Source organism: Tursiops truncatus, chromosome 10 (assembly GCF_011762595.2).
Source record: "Tursiops truncatus isolate mTurTru1 chromosome 10, mTurTru1.mat.Y, whole genome shotgun sequence".
Lineage (NCBI taxonomy): Eukaryota > Metazoa > Chordata > Mammalia > Artiodactyla > Delphinidae > Tursiops > Tursiops truncatus.
The window spans coordinates 55,138,027-55,163,172 of NC_047043.1; the positions used below are offsets into that span (position 1 = coordinate 55,138,027).

Genomic DNA, 25,146 nt, shown 5'->3' on the forward strand with positions numbered 1-25,146 from the left:
TCCATATGTATTTTCTTTTTTGTTACCATGGGACTTACATTAAACGTATTATAGTTATAGTAATCTATTTTAAGCTGATAACCAAGGCCACTTTTAATCTTGGCACAGTTTTTAGGAATAAGGTACAACAAATGGATTTTTTTAACTTTCTCATTTTAATTACTTTAATGGAATTAACTAGAATTAGTGCATGCATATTTTATGAGCCTAATGCAACTAAATCCCAGTGGTATTTTTTTAAAACTTGATAAAGTGATTCTGACATTCATCTGGAAGCATAAAGGGTTAGACTATCCAAGAAGTTTTTGAAAATAAATAATAAAGGAGGACTGATACTATTAAATATAAAACATTAAATCTACAGTAGCAAAGCTATGTGTTACTGGCACAAGAAAAGGAGTGGGATGAGATGGGATGGGATGGGATAGGGTAGAATAGAATGCCCAAATCATTGTATAGGGTGAATTGTTCAATAAATATTATTAGTATATTTGACTAATCTTTTGGGGGGAAAAGGTAGATTCATATATCCTACTGTGTACCAGAATAAACAGGTAAAACCGATAAAACAGATAAAATCTTTACTTTAAAAGATATTTACTTTAAACTAAAAAAGAACTAGAAGAAAATATAAGTGAATAGTATATTGTATTAGGTTGGGAAGGAATCATTTGAAAAATGGTTAGGTTTGACTTCCTAAAAACTAAAACTTCTGCACATACATAACTACTATTTTAAAAAAGTAGAAGGCTGAAAACAAACTGATGCAATTTCCAATGTACAGAACAGTCCAAGAATTATGTCTCTAATATGTGACAAAGGAACACTTATAAGTCAAAGAAAAAATATAGAAAAATAGGCAAAAATATATAAGCACAGTTTTCAAAAGAAGATATAGAAATGACCAAAAAGTATATGAGAGGGACTTCCCTGGAGGTGCAGTGGTTAAGAATCTGCCTGCCAATGCAGGGGACATGGGTTCAAGCCCTGGTCCGGGAAGATCCCACATGCCGTGGAGCAGCTAAGCCCGTGCACCACAACTACTGAGCCTGCACTGTAAAACCTGTAAGCCACAGCTACTGAGCCTGCACGCCACAACTACTGAAGCCCGCGCGCTTAGAGCCTGTGCTCCACGACAAGAGAAGCTACCGCAATGGGAAGCCCATGCACTGCAATGAAGAGTAGCCCCTGCTCACCACAACTAGAGAAAGCCCGCGTGCAACAACGAAGACCCAATGCAGGCAAAAATAAATAAATAAAATTATTTAAAAAAAAAGTATATGCGAGATTGTAGAACTTGGGTGGCAATCCAAGAAATGCAAATTAAAGCAACAGCAAGTTACCATTTTCACCTTTCCGCTTGGCAAAGGCCAATTAAAGTCTCAGAGTTTGCACAGCCTAAGTGGAACACCCCATGAGGGGGTGCGCATACACACTGCCTCTCTAAGTGGCAGATTGTCCATAGATATCAAGAGGTTTAACATTTTTTTCAAAGACTTTGGCCTTTGAAAAGCAGTTACACTACTAGGTATTTCTTCTAAGGGATAAATCAGATGTGCACATAAAATTAGGTATGCTATGCTCACTGCCATATTATTTTTGATGATTTAATTTTTTACTTATAATGCATGATATACAGTATGCAATTATTAGTTTAATACATGATACACAATCCAAAGGATACTAAAGAGAATAGAGTGAAAAGTAATTCTCCCTCCCTTCTGGTGTGTCCTCCATTCGTCTCCCATGGGGCAACAGTTACTTATAGAGATACTTTTTGCACATATAAGGATATGCACACGCTTGTGCATTCTATTTTGTTAATTTATTTGATTTTGTATTTGAAGGTTGATGGTAGTACACTATATGTTCCAATGTCCTTGCTTTTCTCATTTAATGTATCTCAGAATGTGCTCCATTATCAGTAGGCAATATAAAGCAGAGGTTAAGAGCCCAGACTACTTGGATTTGAATAAAGTCTACTACTTACTAGCTGTGTCATCTTGGGCAGGTTTCTTAACTTCTCTGGGACTTAGTTTCCTCACCTATAAAATGAATATAATAGTAGTCCTAACCTCATAAGATTACTGAAAGGATTAAATGAACCAATGTATGTAAAGTGCATAGAATAGTGCCTGGTACATCTTAGGTAAGATAAGTGTTGGCTGTTATCAGTGCACAGGGAGCTGCAGCCTTCTTTTTCACAGCTGTATAATATTCCACACCAGGGATAGATAGATAGATAGATAGATATAGATAGATGTATAATATTTGGTCCCACATTGATAAACAACTAGTTTGTGCTGAGGTCAGCATTGCTGTTGCAAGCAAATTGCAGTATTATGACACAGTTTGAAGGAAACAACATAAATGTCCAAAGTTAGTTTAATTTTGACACAGCGCACATCCATACAGTGGAATGCAATACAACCAACCAAAATAAGGTTATAGAAGGATATCTGATGAAATGTGAAAATGTTCACATATTAAGTAGAAACAAACATTTTAAATATTTACTCAGTTTTTTCCACTATAAACATGATGTAGATTGTAGACATTGAGAAGCAATAAAAAAAAGTATAAAGAAAAATAATAATTAACCTAGTCCTACGATCCAGAGATTGCTGTGCTTACTTAACATCCTGGTGAACTTCACATAATCTCTCTTTCAGAAAACTTGCATTCATTACTTTATAGGAAGTAGGAGTCGCCATCTTTGCTAAACATGGCAGGGAGCTGTGAGTTGGGCTCCCCAGATGAGGGTTGGCCATGTGTGGGTGGCACAGATTAAAGCCCTTTGGAAGAGGGAGGCTCACTGGGGGCAAGAGGGCTTCCCAGGAAAGACATGCTGCTTGGCTGAGCGTGCTCTTAAAGTTCCTTTTTATCAAATCAGTCGTTTTCATTGTTCTGTGTTTCCTTTCACACATTCATTCGTTCAATAAACATTTGTATGTCAGGCCTATTTTGTACTATCGTGTTTCTAGATCTTAAGGACTGAGACATGAACAAGATACGTTCCAAGCCAGTACCCCTGGAGCCTACCTTCCCCAGCTTGTCCAGAAGCACATGACAAAGTTACAGACATCGGGCAGCACAGTGTCTGAGGTGACCCGCCTGACCACAAATGCTTCCCCACATGTCTTCATAATGGTCATTTCTTGTGGCTGCACAGTATTCACTCCAGTCGCTGTGCACGGATTTAACTAAGCACCCCGCTTTGTTGGACGGTCAGATTACCAGCATAAACACCTCGTGGTCTTTGACACATCACTCACCTACTTGTCATATGGACTGTTCCAGTTTACAGAGTTACCAGCAATGTGTGAGTGAATGGGCCCAGGCCGTCAAAGCCTTACCACCATTGGCTATATGTTTTTATTTTTATCATTTCTGCTTATTTTTTAGGTCCAAAACTGGACCTCGTTGTTTAAACATTCATTTATTTGATTACTGTTAAATTTTAACCTTTGCTTCCTCTAAATAAGTGCGTCATCTGTTTAAATCCTTTGTTCCGTTACTTATTTTGGCTCTCAGTGTGAAAAACAGATTCTGTATAGTGATGGTTAAGAGCTCAGATTCTAGACCCACACAGACCTGGTTTATCTCCAGCCCTACTACTTCGGAGCTGTGTGACGTGGGGCACAGGGGTTTGGGGAAGTGCTGAGGCCAGGAAAGGCATTCCCAGCCGAGGGGCTCTCCTGGGAAGCTGAGTCACAGAGTTTGGTGGCCTGGGTACATTCGGGGGACGGCAAAACAGCCACTGTGTCTGGCTTCATCTAATAGGGTTGCCGGGAGTATCACTGGTTCATTTTGGAGTTTTCAGAAGTGTGGTATTTTGAGTGAAGGCAGGTGGCATAAGGCTTCATATTCAGTTTCTCCCTGGAAACAAAACCCAAACCCATCAAGTGCTGGGGAGAGGCAGGGAAGGGTGGTAGGAAGGCCGGGAGCTCTGCAGCCAGGCTGCTCTGACTTTGAACCCCAGCACCCTCACTGCACAGTTATATGTACTCCTGGTCTTGTCTTCTCATTGGAAAATGGCACTGCACATCATGAAGGCCACAAGTGATTTATGTCAGGGACCTCACACAAACAAGGCACTCAATTAACGTGGGCTGTTACGAACCAACTGTGAATGGGGAAGCTCATCCTTCCATCTCAGAGGATGAGATTAGGATTTCTCCTGCCCAGTTTTTAGCCATCAACCCTTACGGGCCCTCCCCTTGATGTCTCACTGCTGGAGGAACCACTGCCAGTTACAGGCTGCACAAGGGATAAGAGCTTCCAAAGGTACATTTCTTTCACAGAGTGGCGGGTGGAATTCCCTGAGCAAATCGATCACTTGGGAAGAAAGTAGGGACTGATGGGACATCTTGAAAAGTGACTAAGTCCTTTTCCTAGGAGGAAAGGATGTTTGGATTCTCAGCAGCTACATCTGCTTTTGAACTCTGTGCGGTCTGTGCCCTGGCCTCTCCCCACCCCCCACCCCCCCCTTTTATTCAAACAGGGGAAAGTTGTGTTTGTTGACAACTGTTTCAGGGTGGGAAAGGAATGTAATGTATGCATAGACTGCCCAGAATTTCCTGTTAGACACCCATTCCAAACCTCGGCCCTGGGATGCATTCCAGAGATTGCAGCCCAGTTCTGGAAGAGAAGAAATGGTGCATTCATTTAAAAGCTGACCCTCAGAGGAACTCCCCCTCCTCCCTTAAAAAAAGGTGTTTAGCATTTTCTGTGGTAAAGTGGTTGTGAATTCAGCTGTACGGTCTCTTCAGGGTTGTAATGCGCTCTGACATCCCCATGTACGGAGAAATAGCCTACTTTGGGAAACTTTGGTGTCCAGTTTTGCAGCTATAACAGCATTGGTGTCCACATGTTTTTAATGTTCTGCTGTAAATACGTGGATGACACAAATCTGCTACGCAATACCTTTCTCGCTTCTGCTCGTGGCATGAAAGAAGCTGGTTCTGATGGCAGGTTTTGGTGCTATGACACATTAGCAGTAGACTTCATGTGTTAAGTCAGTTTTCTCCTGGAAATTCTGTTACTCGGGGTCTTTGGTAGTCTGGACCCTGTGTCGGCATGTAGGCTGGCTTGGCATTGTGGAAATGAAAGGTAAACCTTGTTCTCTATAGCTGCCAAGATGCAGTTTCTTCACTTGAATGATTGGGGGTGGAGTCATAGTTGGTAGCAAACATTTCCACCTATGTTTCAGCTACTTTCATCTTGACCCTGAAGCACTCCTTGGTTCTATAGAGATGGGGGAGGGGGTCGCCGGGAGTTCGAGCTCAGATCAGAGATAAGGACGGATGGGTGGGTGGGGTGCTCACATAGGAGAGTGTGCAAAGCTCTGAATCAGTGTAGACCCCAGAGGTTGTGATCCTGCAACCAGGGATTCAGGACGGTTCCTAAGCCTCTCCACACCTGGAATCAAAACCAGGTCAGAATTGTCAAAGGGCAGTGGGCAGCTATCACACTAACTAGGAAACGCTGGCTTTGGGGTCAACATTTCCATTTCTGGATACAGAAGGGAACCAGTCAGGTCAGGAAGTAAGTATAAGAGGATGATCAGAAATGCCCCTCTCGGCCTGTCATACCAACCCACTGTGGGTTCCGTTGTGCCTTCCGTCTGTTGGCATAAACACAGTCCTCTTGTCCCAGTGAAGGGCCAAACCCCACCGTCAGCCTTGGTGGTCTTTCTCCAAGACTTTCCATGTTTTTAACTACAACACTTTTATTTCTAACCATATTTCATGTAAGATTTCTTCAAAAAGGCCTGAATCCTAGGGTTTAAGTTTCACATGTAGAGCTGCTTCTTACTTGTTTACTTTCTAACATTATTATTATTATACAAAGAAACCTTCACTAGATAGGAGGTAGAGTTTGAAAGAGCTACTTCAAGTTCTAAGTTTAGAATTCACATAACCAGAACCAAAATGGGTCTGCCTACGTGTTTTCTCCTAAAGCCAGGCTGTTTTTGTGAGGACTGTTGTCTGGATACAGTCACTAACTTCTGTTCACAGTGAGACACTGCACTGGGCCTAAACCAATCATCAGTTTTTGTTGCTATATCTTAAGCTGCTGATAGATTTTTCTCTCTTACACAAACATACATGGTTTTGCTGCATCCACACAACAACCCTGTGGGGGTAGGTGTTATGATTCCCCTGTTACCTGTGTGGCTTAGGTAGATGAATTCACACTGGCGAACAGAAGGCAGGGTAATTCTATGTAAATGTAATTCTAAAGCCCGTTTTCTTTCCATGTAACTTGTATTTAAAGTCAGTTTTCATGGCTTCCCTGGTGGCGCACTGGTTAAGAATCTGCCCGCCAATGCAGGGGACACGGGTTCGAGCCCTGGTCCGGGAAGATCCCACATGCTGCGGAGCAACTAAGCCCATGTGCCACAACTACTGAGCCCGCGAACCACAACTACTGAACCCGCGTGCCACAAGTACGGAAGCCCATGCGCCTAGAGCCCGTGCTCCGCAACAAGAGAAGCCACTGCAATGAGAAGCCTGCGCACTGCAACAAAGAGTAGCCCCCGCTCGCCTCAACTAGAGAAAAGCCCACGTGCAGCAACAAACACCCAGTGCAGCCAAAAATAAAATAAATAAATTTTAAAAATAAATAAATAAAGTCAGTTTTCAAATAAGAAATTCCATTCTAGGCATGTTACATAAAAGAGGCCACATCTGTGATTTTTAAACATCCTGGAAATCTGTGATGTATATAGATAGCTTACATTAGTCATAATCTAAAATTTAAACTCAGTAGTTCCAGTTACACAAGTCAAACCATGACGTGTGTGGTACAGATCTGATTACGTCATTCCCCAGGTCCATAGAATTAAATCCAGACTCATCACCATGGTTTACAAGGCCCTTGCTGTCATCATCCCCATCTCATAACACCTCGCCTCTTTGATTTTTCAAATATTTCATGCTCCCTCTCACTTTAGGGCCTTTACACGTTGCTGTTTCCCTACTTCCCTGACCCCTCCAACAATTTTTTTTTTTTTTGCGGTACGCGGGCCTCTCACTGTTGTGGCCCCTCCCGTTGCGGAGCACGGGCTCCAGACGCACAAGGCTCAGCGGCCATGGCTCACGGGCCCAGCTGCTCCGCAGGATGCGGGCTCCTCCCGGACTGGGGCACGAACTCGTGTCCCCTGCATCGGCAGGCGGACTCTCAACCACTGCGCCACCAGGGAAGCCTCCCACCTCCAACAGTTTTATACAACTTCAGCCCAGTTGTCAGACTACTTTCTTCTAAGAAGTCACTCCTACCCACCCCCTGCCAAATATGGACTTTGTGCCCTTCTCTGGGCCCCAGCAGCGCCCTGTGCTACCCCATCATAAGGAGACTCATACTGTATTAGAATTGCTTGTTCTCGTGTCTCTCCTCCTAGGCGTGCGCGTCGTGAGGTAGGGACGGTGCCTGTGTGATTTATCAGTGTCTCTGCACTGCCTCGCCCAGGAGCTCACATTTTCAGGGATAATCCTTTCCATTGCAGATAGCATAAACCCAATTCGTATTGGCTTCAAAGAAAAAGAGATTCACATAACTGAAAACGCCAGAAAGATCTGGTTTACTGAAATCAAGTCAGAGATCTGCCCCTCTTCACATCTCAGTTTGGGCTCACGTGATCAGTCAGGTAGGTGCTTCTCGCTTGGTGGCCAGGATGGCCGCTGGTGGCTCCAGGCTTACATCCTGCCAGCTTAGCAAACCAGCAAAAAGAGAACGTTTCCTCCAATAGCCGTAACATGAATCCAGGGGCCGACTTTCCTCGGCCCAGCTTGGGTCATGCGCCCATCTCTGAGCCAATCACATGGCTTTTATTGGCCAGGCTTTGGTAATGGACTGAGAGTTGGTGAGGTGAGAGTGGTGGAACTTTTACCAGAGGATGGGAAATGGATCTTGGCAGGCAAAAATGTCACACGTCTACTACACTCCCCATCGGCAGCTGGTGCTTTGAAGATACTGGTCCTTGCTGCTGGACCAGCAGTCTGCCAAGAGAGACCAGGGAGGTATTGAGGAGGCTTCCTGTCTCACCTTTAGGACTGAAGACTCAAGGAAGGCAGCCATCTCTGCACTCATGTTAGCCGCCCCATTCATAGGCCCTCTCTAAGCCCCTCATCTGCTGTGCTGGAGGATGGGAGGTCCCCAGCCATTGAAGGAGAACGGTGGCGGGGGGGGGGGGTGTATGAGTGGGAAGCGGGTGGTTCATCTGCTGGCTGCAGTGACATCAAGTACAGGGACAAAGAGAGAGGCATTAGCTCCCAGGGTGTATCGAGGAAAACCGGGCCACGTGTCTTTGTCCTCAACGTCACACACTCCCCACATGGTCAGAGGGCTCCAGACACATGGGTGAGGCCCATGCCCAACGTCTCCAGCTCTTCACAACCCTTCCCAGGGTTTCTGCTCCACGCAGGCCTGCTCAGAAAAATGGGGGAAGTCTTAGGATCACCCCATCTGCCCCTGCCGGGGATCTCCCCATCCTACCCTGTAGGATGCCATTTTCATGGGCCAGCCATCTGTGTGGAGAGAAGGGCAGCTGCTGGGACCAGCCACAGGCATGTCTTCATTAGCAGGACTGAGGAAGAAGAAGAGTTCCCTCTGATGGGCCTGCGCTCTCAGAGCTGGGGGGCAATGACAGCATACAGTGGCCCAGTAGGGGAGCCTGCAGGAGAGCCACGATGGGTCTGTTGGCCTCCTTGCCTGGTGCTCATGCAGTCCTCCTCCCCCGGGAGGGTGCTCCCTTTTGGTGCACAGCATGGGGCGAGGAGCCCCTGGATCAGATGCAGACGGGGCAGGGGCAGAGCTCAGCAGAGGAGGGTTGAGCAAGTGGGCAGGAGAGAGTGGATGCTTCCTCCCCTCATCTTGAAAGCAGTATTCTTTTTCTAAGGGGAAGCAGGTAAACAGTGCCCAACAGCATTCATCTGGACGCTTCACCCCTCCCTGCATTTTCTTTCCTCATCTCTGCCTCTCCAGGTTTTAGAGCAGTTGAGTAGAATCACTTCTGAGATTTTTCTAGTTTTGCTTTCTGAATTACAGTTTAAGTAACCAAGTTGTTATAGTTATAGTAAGTTATGCCTCCTAGTTGTCAGACGGCAGGGAACAAATGTGGACCCACGGGATCCAGCCTTTGATCCGGGATTTACCAGCAGAACCCCTACTCCTTTACGAAGCACAGGCTCTTCAGAAACTAATGATAGTAATAAGAGCTGACATTTATGAAGTGCTTACCCTGTGCTGGGTCCTGTTCTGTGTACTTTATACGAACTCATTTAATTGTCACAACAAGCCTATTGTTTCTATTTTACAGATAAGGAAACTGAAGCACAAAGAAGTCATATAACTTAGGTCCCGTAACATTTACTGGTCGAGCCAGCACCTAGGAGGCTGACTTCAGAGGCCACATTCACAACCACCAGTCTCCTCACTTGTTGGGCTACACCTCGGTGGGTCATGTCAATGATTAATTATAGGACACAGAATCAGCAGCAGCGAAACAAGTTCTGCCGCTATTGTAGTTGTCCGGGGACAGAATGATGAGGGCCTCAGCTGGGATATGAAAGGGACAGGGCATTGTTGAGGACAGATTTAAGAACCACCAAGGATATCAAAACCAACAACTTAATGAGAGGGGGAAGGGTAGATGTTTAGACTCGGAGATTGATGCCTCAGGTGACGAGGGGACCTGCTGGGTGAAGCACTCCTAGGAGGCATCGGAGGAGATGTCCATCCGGCAGGCAGGTGGATAAACTGGTCTGGAAGTTGGGAGAGAGGAATGGGCTGAAGATGTAGCCCAGACAGACATGTGTTTATTTGGGAGTTCAGTGGCCAAGGACCAAATCCCTTCCACTGGGACAGGCTTCCTTCAAGGGGTTGGGCTTTGAACCAGCCCCTGAAGAACAGGAATGTTCTCAGAAGTGGGGTATAAGGAGAGGAGGAGTGGGGGGTAGGATGTCAGCGTGATGCGGCATCTACCATGAGGAGGAAACCGGACATGAGGTGCACAGGTGTGGACGTGGATAGGAGCAGGAAGATGATCAGGGAAAGCAACAGAAAACTTCAGAATAATTTTTGATGATGTTTTCCTCCTAAATCTGATAAAACATGGAAATCTTTATGAAATGTTCGAGACTGATGTTCAAAGTTCCTACTCTCTCCTTTACTCCTCCAAAGTATTCTTAAAACCAGTGTAACTGGAAGATGTACATATTAAACTGATTTTCATACCCTACTGTTACAATTCTGATAAAGACCTTCTTCTGGCTCCCTGGGCCACCAGGGAGCCTCTCGTGTTATCAGTAGGGACATTCAAAGGGGCGAGTGAGGCCAGGTGGTGAGAGGCTGGGTGGGCTGCCAGCCGGGAAAGCCAGTGGGAGCACGCTGCTGGGGCAGATCATGGACTCGGTGCCCTCTGTTCACGTGGGCCCCTCTGGTTTGGGTTGGTGGGCATGTTCCATCCCGGCAATGTCACGGTCCGGGGCTGAGCCTGGGCCGCCACAGCAGTGACATTTACCTCCTGCAAGGCTTATGACGCTGCTCTTGCCTCATTTTGCCCTTCACAGGCATGGAGTGGAAAGCAGAGGAATAGATGTAAGGGTTTGGGTTTGGGCGTAGGATATGGTTTCTCCTGAGCTTTACAGAGCTGCTGAAAGAAAGCTTAACGAGACTGTTTTCTTTCCCCATTGTTAGAGTAAAATGTAATGACCATAAAACATTGGGGAAATATAGAAGGAAGAGGTGTAAATACCCAGAGTGTGACAATTACTGTTAACATCGCGATATATTTTTGCCGATCTTTTCTCTACTACAATCTCTTTTCATTTGTTTTTGCACAGTTATGATCAAGTCAGATAATACAATTATTTATCTTGCTTTTTTGATCTAATGTTATAAACATTTGTCCATTAAAACATAGATGTTGGGCTTCCCTGGTGGCGCAGTGGCTGGGAGTCCGCCTGCCGATGCAGGGGACACGGGTTCGTGTCCCGGTGCGGGAGGATCCCACGTGCCGCGGAGCGGCTGGCCGCTGAGCCGCTGAGCCTGCGCGTCCAGAGCCTGTGCTCCGCAACAGGAGAGGCCACAGCAGTGAGAGGCCCGTGTACCGCAAAAAAACAAAAAAAACCCATAGATGTTGATTTCGTGTATCAACTGAAACCCTTTTACCAGAAGTTTATGAGTAAATCAAGGGCCTTCTGGATTGTAGCTGGTGGAGAGGCAGCAGCTGGGGTGGAAGGCAGCAGGGTCATGAGACCCATACAGCCCACCTTGACCTTTCAGGAACAGTGAGTGCCGTGGGCAGGGTGGGCTCATGCTGGTCCTGAGGAAATCCAGCCATTTCCCCAGCTAGCCTGCTTTTGAGAGCACCAGCCCAACCCAAGGGTAGATTAGAAGATTCGAAAGCCCCCAGCTGCCTGGAGGTTCCTACGGGCCCTAGTAGTGACCTTATTTAACAGGAAGATGCCTGGACCCTCCCACAGCCATGAGCTGCTTCACCTCTTCCTACATAGACGGGGGAATGGAGTGAGCTGCCATTGTCAGGGGTGATGGCCTCCCAAGTGACCTGAGCAAATAGTGACCCTGCAGCCCTCTTTGTGGCTGCCACATGGCAAGTAATCATATGGTGGAATTATAAGTAGCTCCCTGGCTCCATGGTCAGGATTTTTTTTAGCACATAAGTTAGCTTGTTAATTTGTTAGTTAGTTATGGGGAAGATTTATGTGACCCAAGGATGAAAATAGGATCCGGGAAAGTGCGTTTTTTGCAGAGCTTTTTACTGCCCGGCCTGGGTTTTGATGGCTCAGTGTCACCAAGACATGAACAAACAGCTTGTTTACTTGCAGAGAAATGTGCTCTCAGCCGGGGAAGAGACAGTTTTTTCTTCCTCTGACTAAATTATCTGAGCGAGGCATAAAAAACTAAAACACCCAAAGTAACAACAAAACAGCTTAACCAATCATTTATATTAAATATGAGTTTATGGCAGTGCTTTTCTCTCCGTTTGGCACGTTCCCTCCTTCTTAATCTGACCTGAGTTGTTTCAGAATTGTCTTCAGTGTGGTGCATGGGGAAAGCATGCGCTCTGGAAACTGGCCCACTTGGGTTTGAATCTGGGCACGTGCAATTACTAGCTGTATATTCTCAGCAGTTAGATGGAAGCAATCACACCTATCTCCTTGGGTAGCTGTGAGGATGACATGAGATGAGGATTGTAAAGTACTAGAACCCAGAGGGCTGGCCCCAGGAAACAGTGGTCACTGTCGCTGCCACCACTGCTGTGTGGGAGGCCTCTGTGCCTGGTGGTCCCCTTGGTCTGGTCTGGCCGGACGAGTGGGGCCTGAAATGAGAAGACGGGTGCCCTGTGACATGAACCTAAGGATTCATAAGGAAGAAGAAACAGCCAGCTTTTCCAGAGATTTATGGTTCTAAAGATCATCTTTAATTAATGAAGGTTTTTGTTTGGTTGGTTGGTTGGTTTTTGCCTGTGCTAGGCAGCTTGCGGCATCTTAGTTCCCTGACCAGGGATCGAACCCAGGACCCGGCAGTGAAAGTGTGCCAAGTCTTAACCACTGGACCGCCAGGGAATTCCCAGCGATTATCTTAAATTCACACTTCCTGGGCCATTTGTCTAAACCCAGGCTAAAGACCATCCAGCCTGTGAAGCTGCTGGCAAAACAGCCTTTCAGTCCTTTTTCAGAATTTCTGAATGCATTTGGTTTTGCTGCTGGCAGAAGGGTACCTGCAGACTTTCAGCAAAGGTTTTGTGATCTCTTGAGTGGGTAGGTGCTATACAAATCCCTCAAGTGTACAAAGAGGAATCGTGCCAGAATTGCTTTGTGGGAGAGACGGACTCCAACAGTTATCATGCGAACTTAATAATTTCCTACAGTGGCGATCTTCCCATCAACCCCAAGCATGGTCCCTGTGCCCGTAGCCTGTACCCAGACGTGGTATGTGGTGGGACTGCTGCTGACCCACCCAGACGTGGTATGTGGTGGGACTGCATTCCCAGGGCTAAATGCTCCTGCACCTCCAAATTGTCAGCCTCCTCCCCTGAGGTGTGTTTCTCATCTGTACTAACTTTTGTCTTTTATTTCTGACTTGTGGCGACTTGTCTTGAGCCCTGCATAACAGAAAGGATCCATCCCTCCCTCCGGAGCCTCAATCCAGGACAGGCCAGGGAATGAGTCAGTGGCACAGTATTGCCCTGGGTCTCGTGAAGATAGGCTTTGCCCTGGCCAGCCCTGATGTTCTGTCCCACCTCTCCTGCTGTTTCTATTTTAAGTGTGATGGAAGCCTCCACCCCTGAGCTCTGTGGGTCCAGGCTCCTATCAACTTCTTGACAAATGGCAGAGTTTAAGAAGAGGGCTGCTTTGTGCCTTCACACATCTTATTTCTTAACCCATGAAGTTAATTGTTTCCATGGTGAGCAGGGAGTGTCCAAGAACCCAGTTTCAATGTGACTCTTCCTTGGTACCCTTCACAGAGAAATGCTTCTCAGCGAGGGACAAGTCTGATTTGTGCCTGCAAGGATCTATGTTTTGAAGTAGCACTTGTGCAGGGTTGGAAGACTTTATCTGCTGGTCTCAGGAAGGCAGATGGCCCCGGGGATGGGTCAGCTAATGAGCAAGCAGCCCCCACTGGGCCGAGATCAGGGGAATTCTGTCCAGCCAGCAGGACTGGACTCCATCGACCGTCTGGCCCTCTAGGAGTCACGTAACAGTCTTTTAGAGGAACTTCCTGACTCCCCTGGTCTTCTGGTCCTGAGTTGGTCTCCACACGTCAGGGCTCTGGGGCGGCTGCACGTTCGAGTTTTCCCGTAGTATTACAGTTGGCCACGCTGTGCTTTGTTTCTCTTCCCAGCATCCCAGTGCAACGTCAGCCTGAAGAAGCAGAGGAGCCGCAGCATCCTCAGCTCCTTCTTCTGTTGCTTCCGTGATTACAATGTGGACGCTCCGCCGGGCAGCAGCCCTGGTGTTCTTCCGCCGCTGGTGGAGGAGAACGGCGGGCTTCAGAAGGTCAGTGCCGACGCAGCAGCCCCGGTGTTCTTCCGCCACCGCGCGTCTGTCCCGTCCTTGACGAGCATCCTTAGTCAGAATCTGTGACAGTATGTGCGCAGCCATTTACTTAAAGGTTTGAAATTACCAAAAAAGCCATCTTTTCTGTTACAGGATATGTCAGTCATTCCCATGTAGCAACTGAAGAACATATTTGATGCGAGTTATAAGAGTCACTTCATATTTTTGTAACATTCTGTCATGGGGAGTTGTATGAAAGAGAGTTAAAGAACCAGGAGCAGACAAAGAAATGGAAAGACCAGAGGAGACACAGAGACTTGGAAAAAAGCCAATAATAAATATAAGTGAATTTAACTACCTCATTTAATAATAAACGTATTTGTTATATATTCTTTCATATGTGTCAAATAAAAAATTTTAAGTCAGATCATCACAATAGGTTAAAAAAGAACAAATTCTACTCATATGCTGTCTAACAGACATCATATTCAAAACAAAATGACTCAGAACAGTTAAAAGTAGGAGAATGAGCAAAAAGACATCACACAAGTATAAACAAAAAGAAAGGGCTTCCGTGGTGGCGCAGTGGTTGAGAGTCCGCCTGCCGATGCAGGGGACACGGGTTCGTGCCCCGGTCCAGGAAGATCCCACATGACGCGGAGCGGCTGGGCCCGTGAGCCATGGCCGCTGAGCCTGCGCGTCCGGAGCCTGTGCTCCGCAACGGGAGAGGCCACAACAGTGAGAGGCCCGCGTACCAAAAAAAAAAAAAAAAAAAAAAAAAAAGAAAGCAGGGATTATAATAGTAATCTCAGCTGAAAGAATTTCAGGTAAAAATCACTGAAAGAGACAAAGGAGATTATTCATTATCAAGGACACAAGAGTCATAAAACTTTATATCCCAAATAATGTAAGCAAAAGACATGAACTGACGTTTCATAAAATAAGAAACACAGGGCTTCCCTGGTGGCGCAGTGGTTGAGAGTCCGCCTGCCGATGCAGGGGACACGGGTGCGTGCCCCGGTTCGGGAGGATCCCACATGCCGCGGAGCGGCTGGGCCCATGAGTCATGGCCGCTGAGCCTGCGCGTCCGGAGCCTGTGCTCCGCAACGGGAGAGGCCACAGCAGTGAGAGGCCCGCATACAGCAAAAAAAATAAATAAGAAACACAATTGGTCAGTAAACATGAAAAAATGTTCAGTATTGTTAGTAATCAAGGAAGTGAAAGCTAAAACAATGAGATGTCCTTTTCCATCTATCAAATTATCAAAAGATATTTTTTAAAATAATATTTGGGTTTGGCATGGGGGTAGTGAGAGAGAGAGTAGAGGATGTAAATTGGTTATTGGTAGGAGTGTGAATTGGTTACACCTTTCCGGAGAGAAATTTGGCAGTATGATCTCAAAACCTTAAAAATAGGGCTTCCCTGGTGGCGCAGCGGTTGAGAGTCCGCCTAACGGTGCAGGGGACGCGGGTTCGTGCCCCGGTCCGGGAAGATCCCACATGCCGCGGAGCGGCTGGGCCCGTGAGCCATGGCCGCTGAGCCTGCGCGTCCGGAGCCTGTGCTCTGCAGCAGGAGAGGCCACAGCGGTGAGAAGCCCGCGTACCGCAAAACAAAACAAAACAAAACAAAACAAAAAAACCCTTAAAAATATACCTATCTGTCCACCCAAGCAGTTCCTCCTTATTGACATGAGTATGGATGTGCAAAGATTTAACCATAAGATACTATCCAGCATAGATTATAATGTTGCAGAATTATAAGTGAGCCGATGATCGACAATAAACAATAAAAGACCTATACGGTAACCATACAATCAAGTAGTATGCAGCTATTAAAAATGATGTCTCATAGGGCTTCCCTGGTGGCGCAGTGGTTGAGAGTCTGCCTGCCAATGCAGGGGACACGGGTTCGTGCCCCGGTCCCGGAGGATCCCACATGCCGCGGAGCGGCTGGGCCCGTGAGTCATGGCCGCTGAGCCTGCGCATCCGGAGCCTGTGCTCCACAACGGGAGAGGCCACAACAGTGAGAGGCCTGCGTACCGAAAAAAAAAAAAAAAAAAAAAAAATGATGTCTCATAAATATTACTGATATAGGAAGATGTTCACAATATATCACTTAGGGGAAAAAAGGTTAAAATATAGTAGGCAAGTATATTTATAAGTATGTATATGGTCATAAGCACACATACACACACACACAGGCATTTACAAGACCAGAATGACATATGCCAAAATATGAAGAGATTATTTCAGACTTGTGGAATCTGTGTAAGATTTTCTCTTCTCCTCTGTGCCTTATTTCTTCTTCTTTTCCCAATTTTCACAGAAAAGCTTAATTAGAAAATAGATTAGATTAGAAAATAGATTATTTTAAAAGTGCATACGAACATAAGGCAGAGGATTCTGGGAAGACTACAGCTTGAGCATGTGGTTCTGACCATTTAAATTCCCTCTCTGGATAAACCCAGGTGAGCCTGCTGGTGGAGCCTGGGAAGTACATCAAGGCCTCCACTTTTCCTGACATCTCCAGGGGAAAGAGAGGGCACAGAATTCATTCTCTCTGACACTCAGTAAGAAGCAGGGAACCACATCAGAGGAAAATGCTTGCCTCTCTTGCAGTCCTGGGATGAAGACTTGAAATGTGAAGTCCTGTGAGGTCAACAAGCCAGCGGGAGCCTGTGGATCCCCTTGGAAAGGGCCTGCATTGCCCACTTAATGTGTGTGGTCCCTGGAGGGGCTGCACTGACGAGCTGAATTGCTTTCAGTCTAGTGCCCTGGAGGAGCCCAGTAGTACAGGGACTTTTTCACCTCTTTGTGCTTTGTCAACTTGGGCTCTGCTGGACCATGAAAACAGCTCTGCCTCACAGTGCTGGGCCTCGCAGTGTTCCCTCATTTACCACTGCTGAGGAGATTCCAAGTTGAAAATCTAGAATGTGAGACTCCCACTGAGGTAAAACTAATGGAAAAGGTAGAAGAAAATGATAGTTCAAGAAATGAATTTTTTTTTTGACCCTGCCTCACGGCATGTGGGATCTTAGTTCCCCGACCAGAGATCGAACCTGCGCCCCCTGCATTGGAAGCAAGGAGTCTTAACCACTGGACCACCAGGGAAGTTCCGAAATGAATTTTGAGTATACAAATAAATTTTAGAACTTAAAAAAAAATCCCTTGTTTTCTAAATACAAAAATTCAGTAAATGAACTGAGAAAAAAGAGTGGGAATGATCACTTCTGAGAACTGCATTAATGTTCCGGAGGAGCAAGTGGAAAAAATATCTTAACAATTCAGATCAAAAACACAGAGTCAGTAATTGTGAGAGGTGGGAAGAAACATCTAGGAGACCTAACATGCAAATAATAGGAATTCCAGGAAGAGAAAAAGTAATAGAAGAAAATTTTCTTGAGCTGAAAAAAAACCTTGGATGTGCAGATTGAGAGGATTTACCAAATCTGCAGCAGGATTAGTGGCAGCAAGAAAAGGAGCACATGTATGCCTAGATATATGCCATTGAAATTCTGAAATTTAAGTATAAAGGAAATCTTACAAGCTACTGGAACAAGATATTTTCAAAGAAAAGAGAATTATACTAGCACCAGACTTCTCGTCAGCAACACTGCAAGCCAGAAGACTGTGAAAAAATGTTTGCTACTGAGAGAAGAGTTACAAACCCAAAATTCTACATGTAACCAAGATAATCATTTATCTACTAAGGCAAAAGAAGTACATTTTCAGACATGGAATGATTCAGAAAGGGGACAAAAAAACAATCTGGGTGAGACTGATATTCAGTTATGATATAATTGTAGAAAATGTAGGAATAAATACAATTATTAGGAACAGAACTGTGACGAGTAGCACAATTAGAAAATAGATCCTCAAAATTCACAGAGAGTGAAAGGGAAAATAAAAAGAATTGTGAACAAGCCATCAAAATTAAGGAAAGGGGGGACTTCCCTGGCCGTCCAATGGTCAAGACTCCTCACTTCCAATGCAGGGGGCACAGGTTCAATCCCTGGTCGGGGAACTAGGATCCTGCATGCCACGTGGTGCAGCCAAAAAGAAAAAAAAATTAAGGAAAGGGGAAAATAAATAACAATAAATAGGAACCTAACAAAGAGTAGGCATAAAACCAAGTTTAATGAACGAAATTCTCCTAACAAAAGACCAAGACTCTATCAGATTGGCATGACAAATTCAGGTGGATGCTGTCTCCAAGAATACACCTGTATCAGATAGGAATGATTTTGGCAGCAAGTAAAAGAAAACTGACAAATAATAACTTAGCCAAATAGGAGATTCTTTTCCTCACGTATAAAACTTGATGCTGGCAGTTGCTGGATTTAGTTTAGATGCATGGTGATACCATCAGGGTCCCAAACGCTTTCTGTTCTTCTATCTTTTGATCTTTCTGCTCCACCGTTCTTGGAGTGTTTGCCTTCATCCTCATGCTTGTTGTTTACTATCTTCTCAAAGTCACAGGCTTCGGATATCATATCCACATTTAAGAGAATACAAGAGGGAGGAGTAGCACTAGCCATGTCTGTCCGTTTTATGGAAATGCTTTCACAGAAAGTCCCAGGAAAGTCCTTCTGCTTATGTCTTATGGGCCAGAACTTTGTCACCTGGCTGCCCTCCAGCAGCAAGAGAGGCCTGAAAGGGGAAGGATTTATTCCTGCAGTTTCCTGCTGTCAACGAAATCAGACCTCTTTTCACAGAGGAGAAAAGAGGAATCACTACTGAGTAGATTTAGGGTCAGTGTGAGTTCAGTTATGCTGCAGTAACAACTCCAAATCTTCAGAGGCTTAACATAAGGAAAGTTAATTTTTCATTCATGCTACATGTTTATCATGGGTTGGCTGGGCCATCTGTTCTGTGCCAATGTCCAAAAGAAATATAGTGTGAGCCACATGTGTAATTTAACTTTTTCTAGCAGCCTCATTTTTTAGAATCTTTTTTAAAACTTGAGATTGATATTTTTAATTTTATTTTTTATTTGTTTGGCCATGCCATACGGCTTGTGAGATCCCAGTTTCCCAACCAGGGATCAAACCCAGGCCCTCGGCAGTGAAAGCACAGAGTCCTAACCACTGGACTGCCAGGGAATTCCTGAAATTGATTTTAATAAGAGATTGTTATTTAACCCAATATGTCCAAAATGTTATTTCAGCATGTAATCGATAGAAAAAATTATCAATGAGATAAAATTTACATTCTTTTATCTTACTAATTCTTCAAAATCTGATGCGTATTTTATACTTACAGCACATCTTAAATTTGGACTAGCCACATTTCATGTGCTCAACAGCTACATGTGACTAATAGCTACTGTTATTCTACTAGGTAACTCTATCTTATCCTCATTCATGGACCAGACTAAGGAGGGCCCATCTCTTTGCTTCCATGATTGTCACATCAGCAGAAGAGGAATGTGGTAAATCACATTGGCTCTTAAAATTTTCACTCAGAGGTAACAAGACTTATTTCAGCTTACATTTTATTGGCCAAAGCAATTCACATGATTACACCTAACTTCAAGGACTGTGGAAGTGTAATCCTACCATGTGCCCAGAAAGAAAACTGGAATTATTTGGTAAACAGTGCTAATGACTGTTACAGTATGCAGCTAATAGCTTTTGAGCCAGCATCTAACATACAGTGATACCCAAAAAAGGTAGAAAATAAAGAGATGGGCAAAATGTACAAAGCAGATCATAGAAAGCAAAAGTGGCGATATTAGTATCAGACAAAACAGAATTCAAGGCCAAAAACATTAAACAAGAGAAAGAGGGACATTTTATGATAAAAGAACTAATACATGCAGTGTACAGTAGCCATAAACCTTTACATACCAATCAACAGTACAGCCAAATACATAGAAGAATATCATTTAAGCATGATATAAAGCTGTCTTCTAAAAATAAACAGCAAACAACATAGGAAAATCATTGGAAGTTCTGGCTAATGTAATAAGATAAAATGAAACAACTGATATAAATATGGAAAAGATAGAAAACCAGTTTTATTTGCAGATGGCATGATTATTTACAGTGAAATCCCAAAATACTACCAAAAAATGAGAATCACTAAAACGTTTTGATGTGGTGGCTCTTATTTCTTGAGAAGTGTGTTGTGTTTCTGAATAGGAAGACTTAAAATTTATACAGAAGAAAAAAAATGTCTAAGAACAGCTGAGAGGGCTTCCCTGGTGGCGCAGTGGTTAAGAATCCACCTGCCAGTGCAGGGGACACGGGTTCGATCCCTGGTCCGGGAAGATCCCACACTCTGTAGAGCAACTGACCCCGTGCACCACAACTACTGAGCCTGCACTCTAGACCCCACGAACCACAGCTACTGAGCCCACGCGCCACAACTACTGAAGTCCGCGCACCTAGAGCCCGTGCTCTGCAACAAGAGAAGTCACCGCAATGTGAAGCCCACGCACCGCAATGAAGAATAACCGCTACTCGCCGCAACTAGAGAAAGCCTGTGCCCAGCCACGAAGACCCAACACAGCCAAAAATAAATAAATAAATTTTTAAAAAAAGAACAGCTGAGAAATTTTTGGAAAAATACTAATATAATGAAAGATACCTAGACTTAAGAGATATTAAGCTGTACTGTACATTGGTGTAGAAAAACATAAGTGGAATTTGTATGATGAGATTTCACTGTAAACCCTATCACAGCCCCAAATTCTGATATCTCCCCTCAAACTCTCAATTTTCCCAATTTGAAAATCATTGCTGAGGAGAATCCCCATTAGTGAAGGGAACATAGTTTGTACCCTAGGCCTGTAAAGGATTTAAAAAGTGAAGAATCACTGCTGTCATAGTAAAAGTTATTTTTACCTAGTACCTGCCTAGATGAATGACTTGAGAAGATGGTGGTGCAGCCCTGGGAGGTTTCCTGGAGCCCTTAGCCATATCTACCAGAGAATAAAGTCCTTAAAGGGGGCTCCTCTGACAGAGCTGGGCTTAGCTGGACCTAGTGTTCACTCATGGAAACGTCCTTTGGTTAACACTTGTCAGAGTGGCTTTTTAAAGAATTAAGTTAACTCTGAGGAGTGCATCGTTTGCATAATCCGCGACCCTTCAGCATGTGAGACCAGACCTTGTAGAAAGAGCCTGTGTCAAAGTGGGGCGACTCTGCCCTTTGCACTCACCTGGTCAGGACACCTGGAACGTAAAGCCCAGGCTCAGTAGGTGTGGAAGCCGATTGATTCCAAGCATGTCTCTACTGCTGCCTCCTGGGCTCTCCCAGCCTCTTGGAGCTCAGCCTGCCAGAGGAGGAGGGAAGGCTGTGGACAGAGTGCAACAGATGGTTCCATCCACCCTGCATATTTACTGTCCTGGAGAAAAGCTTCAGAGCAGTGGCCTGGGGTGGCTACCACTGTGACCGTCACAGTTACAGCCTGGACTGGAGACAAGTTGCCCAAAATAAAAGTGTCTGCAGCCCCTGTCTGGAGGCTAGAAGGAGTCAGCACTCAGAAGGTCCCAATGGCAGAGACCCTGGAGGACTTCTCAGTGCAAGGACAGAGTGAAAGCCATTGCTGGACGCTCACTCATACATGCGTATCCCATGTACACAGACACGTAAACCTCTAAGGTAATTTTCAAGCCCACATACTTGTCTAGGGTGGCACCTTTGGTTGTGGTCTGTGTTTTGTCAAGCCCTTCCCAAATAACCGTTTGGCGGTGTTATCTCTCACCTCACGGATGTGCTCACCTGGTCTGAAGGTACACCTGTGTGTTAGGGCTGTTTGCCATCTCCCACTAGCGCATTGGTTCTCAAATGGAGGTGACTTTGCCCCCAGCGAACATTTGGCTGTGTCTGGAGCCATTTTTTTTTTAACATTTTTATTGGAGTATAATTGCTTTACAATGGTGTGTCAGTTTCTGCTTTATAACAAAGTGAATCAGCTATACATATACATATATCCCCATATCTCTTGCGTCTCCCTCCCTCCCACCCTCCCTATCCCACCCCTCTAGGTGGTCACAAAGCACAGAGCTGATCTCCCTGTGCTATACAACTGCTCCCCACTAGCTATCTATTTTACATTTGATAGTGTATATATGTGCATGCCATTCTCTCACTTTGTCCCAGCTTACCCTTCCCCCTCCCTGTGTCCTCAAGTCCATTCTCTATTAGGTCTGCATCTTTATTCCCGTCTTGCCCCTAGGTTCTTCATGACCTTTTTTTTTTTTAGATTCCATATATATGTGTTAGCATACGGTATTTGTTTTTCTCTTTCTGACTTACTTCACTCTGTATGACAGACTCTAGGTCCATCCACCTCACTACAAATAACTCAATTTCGTTTCTTTTTATGGCTGAGTAATATTCCATTATATATATGTACCACATCTTTTGGTCTGTCTGGGAGGCAGAGTGGAGCCCAGTGCCCTAACTGTGGAATATCTTTGAGTTCCTCCTGTTCATCAAATCCCACCAAGGGGGCTTCCCTGGTGGCTCAGTGGTTGAGAGTCTGCCTGCCGATGCAGGGGACACGGGTTCGTGCCCCGGTCCGGGAGGATCCCGCATGCCGCGAGCGGCTGGGCCCGTGAGCCATGGCCACTGAGCCTGCGCGTCCGGAGCCTGTGCTCCGCAACGGGAGAAGTCACAACAGTGAGAGGCCCGTGTACAGCCAAAAAAAAAAAAAATCCCACCAAGGTACAGAGAACAGGCAGTCATACGGCCGCTGTACTCAAGAGTGCTTTGAAGTTTCTTTGGAGAATATGATCTACTTCTCTTTGAACCTGACAGTGATTTTTTTTTTTCTCTCTCCTCAGGGTGACCAGAGGCAGATCATTCCCATACCAAGTGTATGTATATTTATCCAATTTTACTTAAACAGTTATAGAATCTTGTAGCTTTCGGCCTACTAATATAAAAGATTTTTTAATGTTTTTGCTTATATTGCATTTTTATCGTGTGGTATTAACAGCTCTGGTCTGTTGAAAAAAAAAAAAAAAAAGTGAAGCTACATTTTAAACCGAGAACAGGAAGTTCTGTATGAGTTTCCTTTCTTAGGAACAGCAAGGCAACCAGCATCTATTAACCACATTCTCACCTTTCTCTCTGCAAAGGGCCTCCACGTCTCTTAGTAAGCCGAGGCGGCACTCCCCAACTCCATAGACTGCAAGAACATACTTTTGCCCCAATAGGGTTCTTTGCAACAGGTTCTGTCTCAGTGGGACTAGGTTCACCACACCCCCATCCCAGGGGAGCAGACCATCCCTGACTGTTCAGCAGTGTCGGTAGCTTGGCCGTGGCTCTGATCAGAAAAATCTCCTGTCGTATTCCCTGAAGTTGCAGAATCACCCTACCATCACCACCATCCTGCCCTCTGCCCCCCAAATCCCACAGGCTGGTTGTACTGCAACTCTGCCCCAGCCAAGCACTCCCTTGGACCACCCACTTCTGTTTTCAGTCCTGGAATTTGGGATACTAGCTGCACCAGTGTCTGCCCCAGCACAGGCCTGGACCGGCCACCCCTCAGACAGCTGCTCTCCCCACCGCTCCTTTGCTTCCGTCTTCTCTGCCAGCCGAGCCGTGTGGCCTGAGGCCAGTCAGTAAGCAAGAAGCAGACCAATGACCGACTCCCAAAAGAAACTTGCAGTTGAGATGTCTGTATCAAACAGGATCTCTCAAACAGTCCTGTGTCCTTAGAGAAGGATTTAGGTTTTTAAAAGTTGTCCAGAAATTGATTTTTTTTTTTTTTCGGCCACACCGCACGTGGCTTGTGGGATCTTAGTTCCCTGACTAGGGATTGAACCCTGGCCCTCGATAGTGAAAGAGCGGAGTCCTGACCACTGGACCGCCAGGGAATTCCCAGAAATTGATATTTTAATCCATAAAGATTCTCTGATTCAGATTGTCTGATTCAAATCTAATCATCTATCTTTACTTGGACTTTTTCACATGTTTTCTGGGAACATCCAAGAGACACAGCAATCTTACATTGAAGGAAATGATGGATTTCATTAGTACAGTTTGACTTCAAATTTGGCGATGCATGTCACCTATAAAGTGCCCAAAATATTTTTGTTAATTTCACTTATTTTCACAACATTAACTCTCCATTGATTATCAGGTTGCAAGGGTTTGTGGAGTGATTCTGACTTTGCTAGCGTGCCTGGGGGTTGGACTTTGTTGGGAACTGACTTTGATCAAAAACATGGATCAATCAGCACGACTTCTTATCCAGTGTTTGAGTAGGATACCCAAGGGGATTGATACCAGAGGCCTCTTTTTAATCTTTATACAAAGTAGTTTCGTATATTTTTCCTGCAAAGGTGTCTACATTCAACAGGTGGCATCTCTCCCCCTACCTCTGAGACTCCGATAGCACTGTTTTTTTTCCTCAAAGTTAATTCACAGCTATCTGTAAAGTTAAGTGCTGAATCAAAGCATTTGTCAGAGTAAACGCTCTACTGGGCACCCACAGTAGAGAAAAATGACGCTTTCTTCACAAATCTCTTTCTAGAGTCCCAGAATAAAATAGTCAAGAGGAAAAAGATGCTTTGTGTAATTTAGCCTAGTGTTAGGTCAGTAAACCACAGACTGCTTCCTACATGTGAGACACTGGGTTAGGCCTTATGAATCTGAAATATCTTGCAAGAAAGCAAAGCCTAGCTAAAGTAACTTGCATCTTTTTTTTTTAAAGCTTTTTTTTTTAAATTAATTAATTTTATTTTTTGTCTGTGTTGGGTCTTCATTTCTGTGCAAGGGCTTTCTCTAGTTGCGGCAAGCAGGGGCCACTCTGCATCGCGGTGCGCGGGCCTCTCACTGTTGCAGCCTCTCTTGTTGTGGAGCACAGGCTCCAGACGCGCAGGCTCAGTAGTTGTGGCTCACAGGCCTAGTTGCTCCGTGGCATGTGGGATCTTCCCAGACCAGGGCTCGAACCCGTGTCCCCTGCATCGGCAGGCAGATTCTCAACCACTGTGCCACCAGGGAAGCCCAGTAACTTGCATCTTTGAATAAGTACTCCCAGAACAGCAGTTCCACCAGTGGGTACCGTGTGATCTCCACTGCATGCTTAGCGTGCAGCACTGAACCCAAGTCCATCTGGAGAACAGCTCTGCCTCAGGATTCGAGCCTTGGGGTCTCCTGCAAAA

At 45.2% G+C, this 25,146-nt stretch overlaps 1 protein-coding gene across 14 annotated transcripts in view; it reads left to right on the forward strand.

Annotated features, from left to right (window-relative positions):
• The window catches only part of CTDSPL (CTD small phosphatase like), a 125,022-nt gene that overhangs the window by 76,867 nt on the left and 23,009 nt on the right, over positions 1 to 25,146 (forward strand). For 11 of the 14 annotated variants that reach the window (XR_012334551.1, XR_012334552.1, XM_073811018.1 and 8 more), the window contains exons 2-3: positions 13,873 to 14,027; positions 22,819 to 22,851. Coding sequence is in view for 12 of the 14 variants with exons in the window: in XM_073811018.1 (XP_073667119.1) it covers positions 13,873 to 14,027; positions 22,819 to 22,851 (188 nt within the window). In the remaining 2 variants the exon portion in view is untranslated. The remainder of the gene's footprint in view (positions 1 to 13,872; positions 14,028 to 22,818; positions 22,852 to 25,146) is intronic. The other 3 variants (XM_073811019.1, XM_033864589.2, XM_073811011.1) reach the window with 1 other exon arrangement.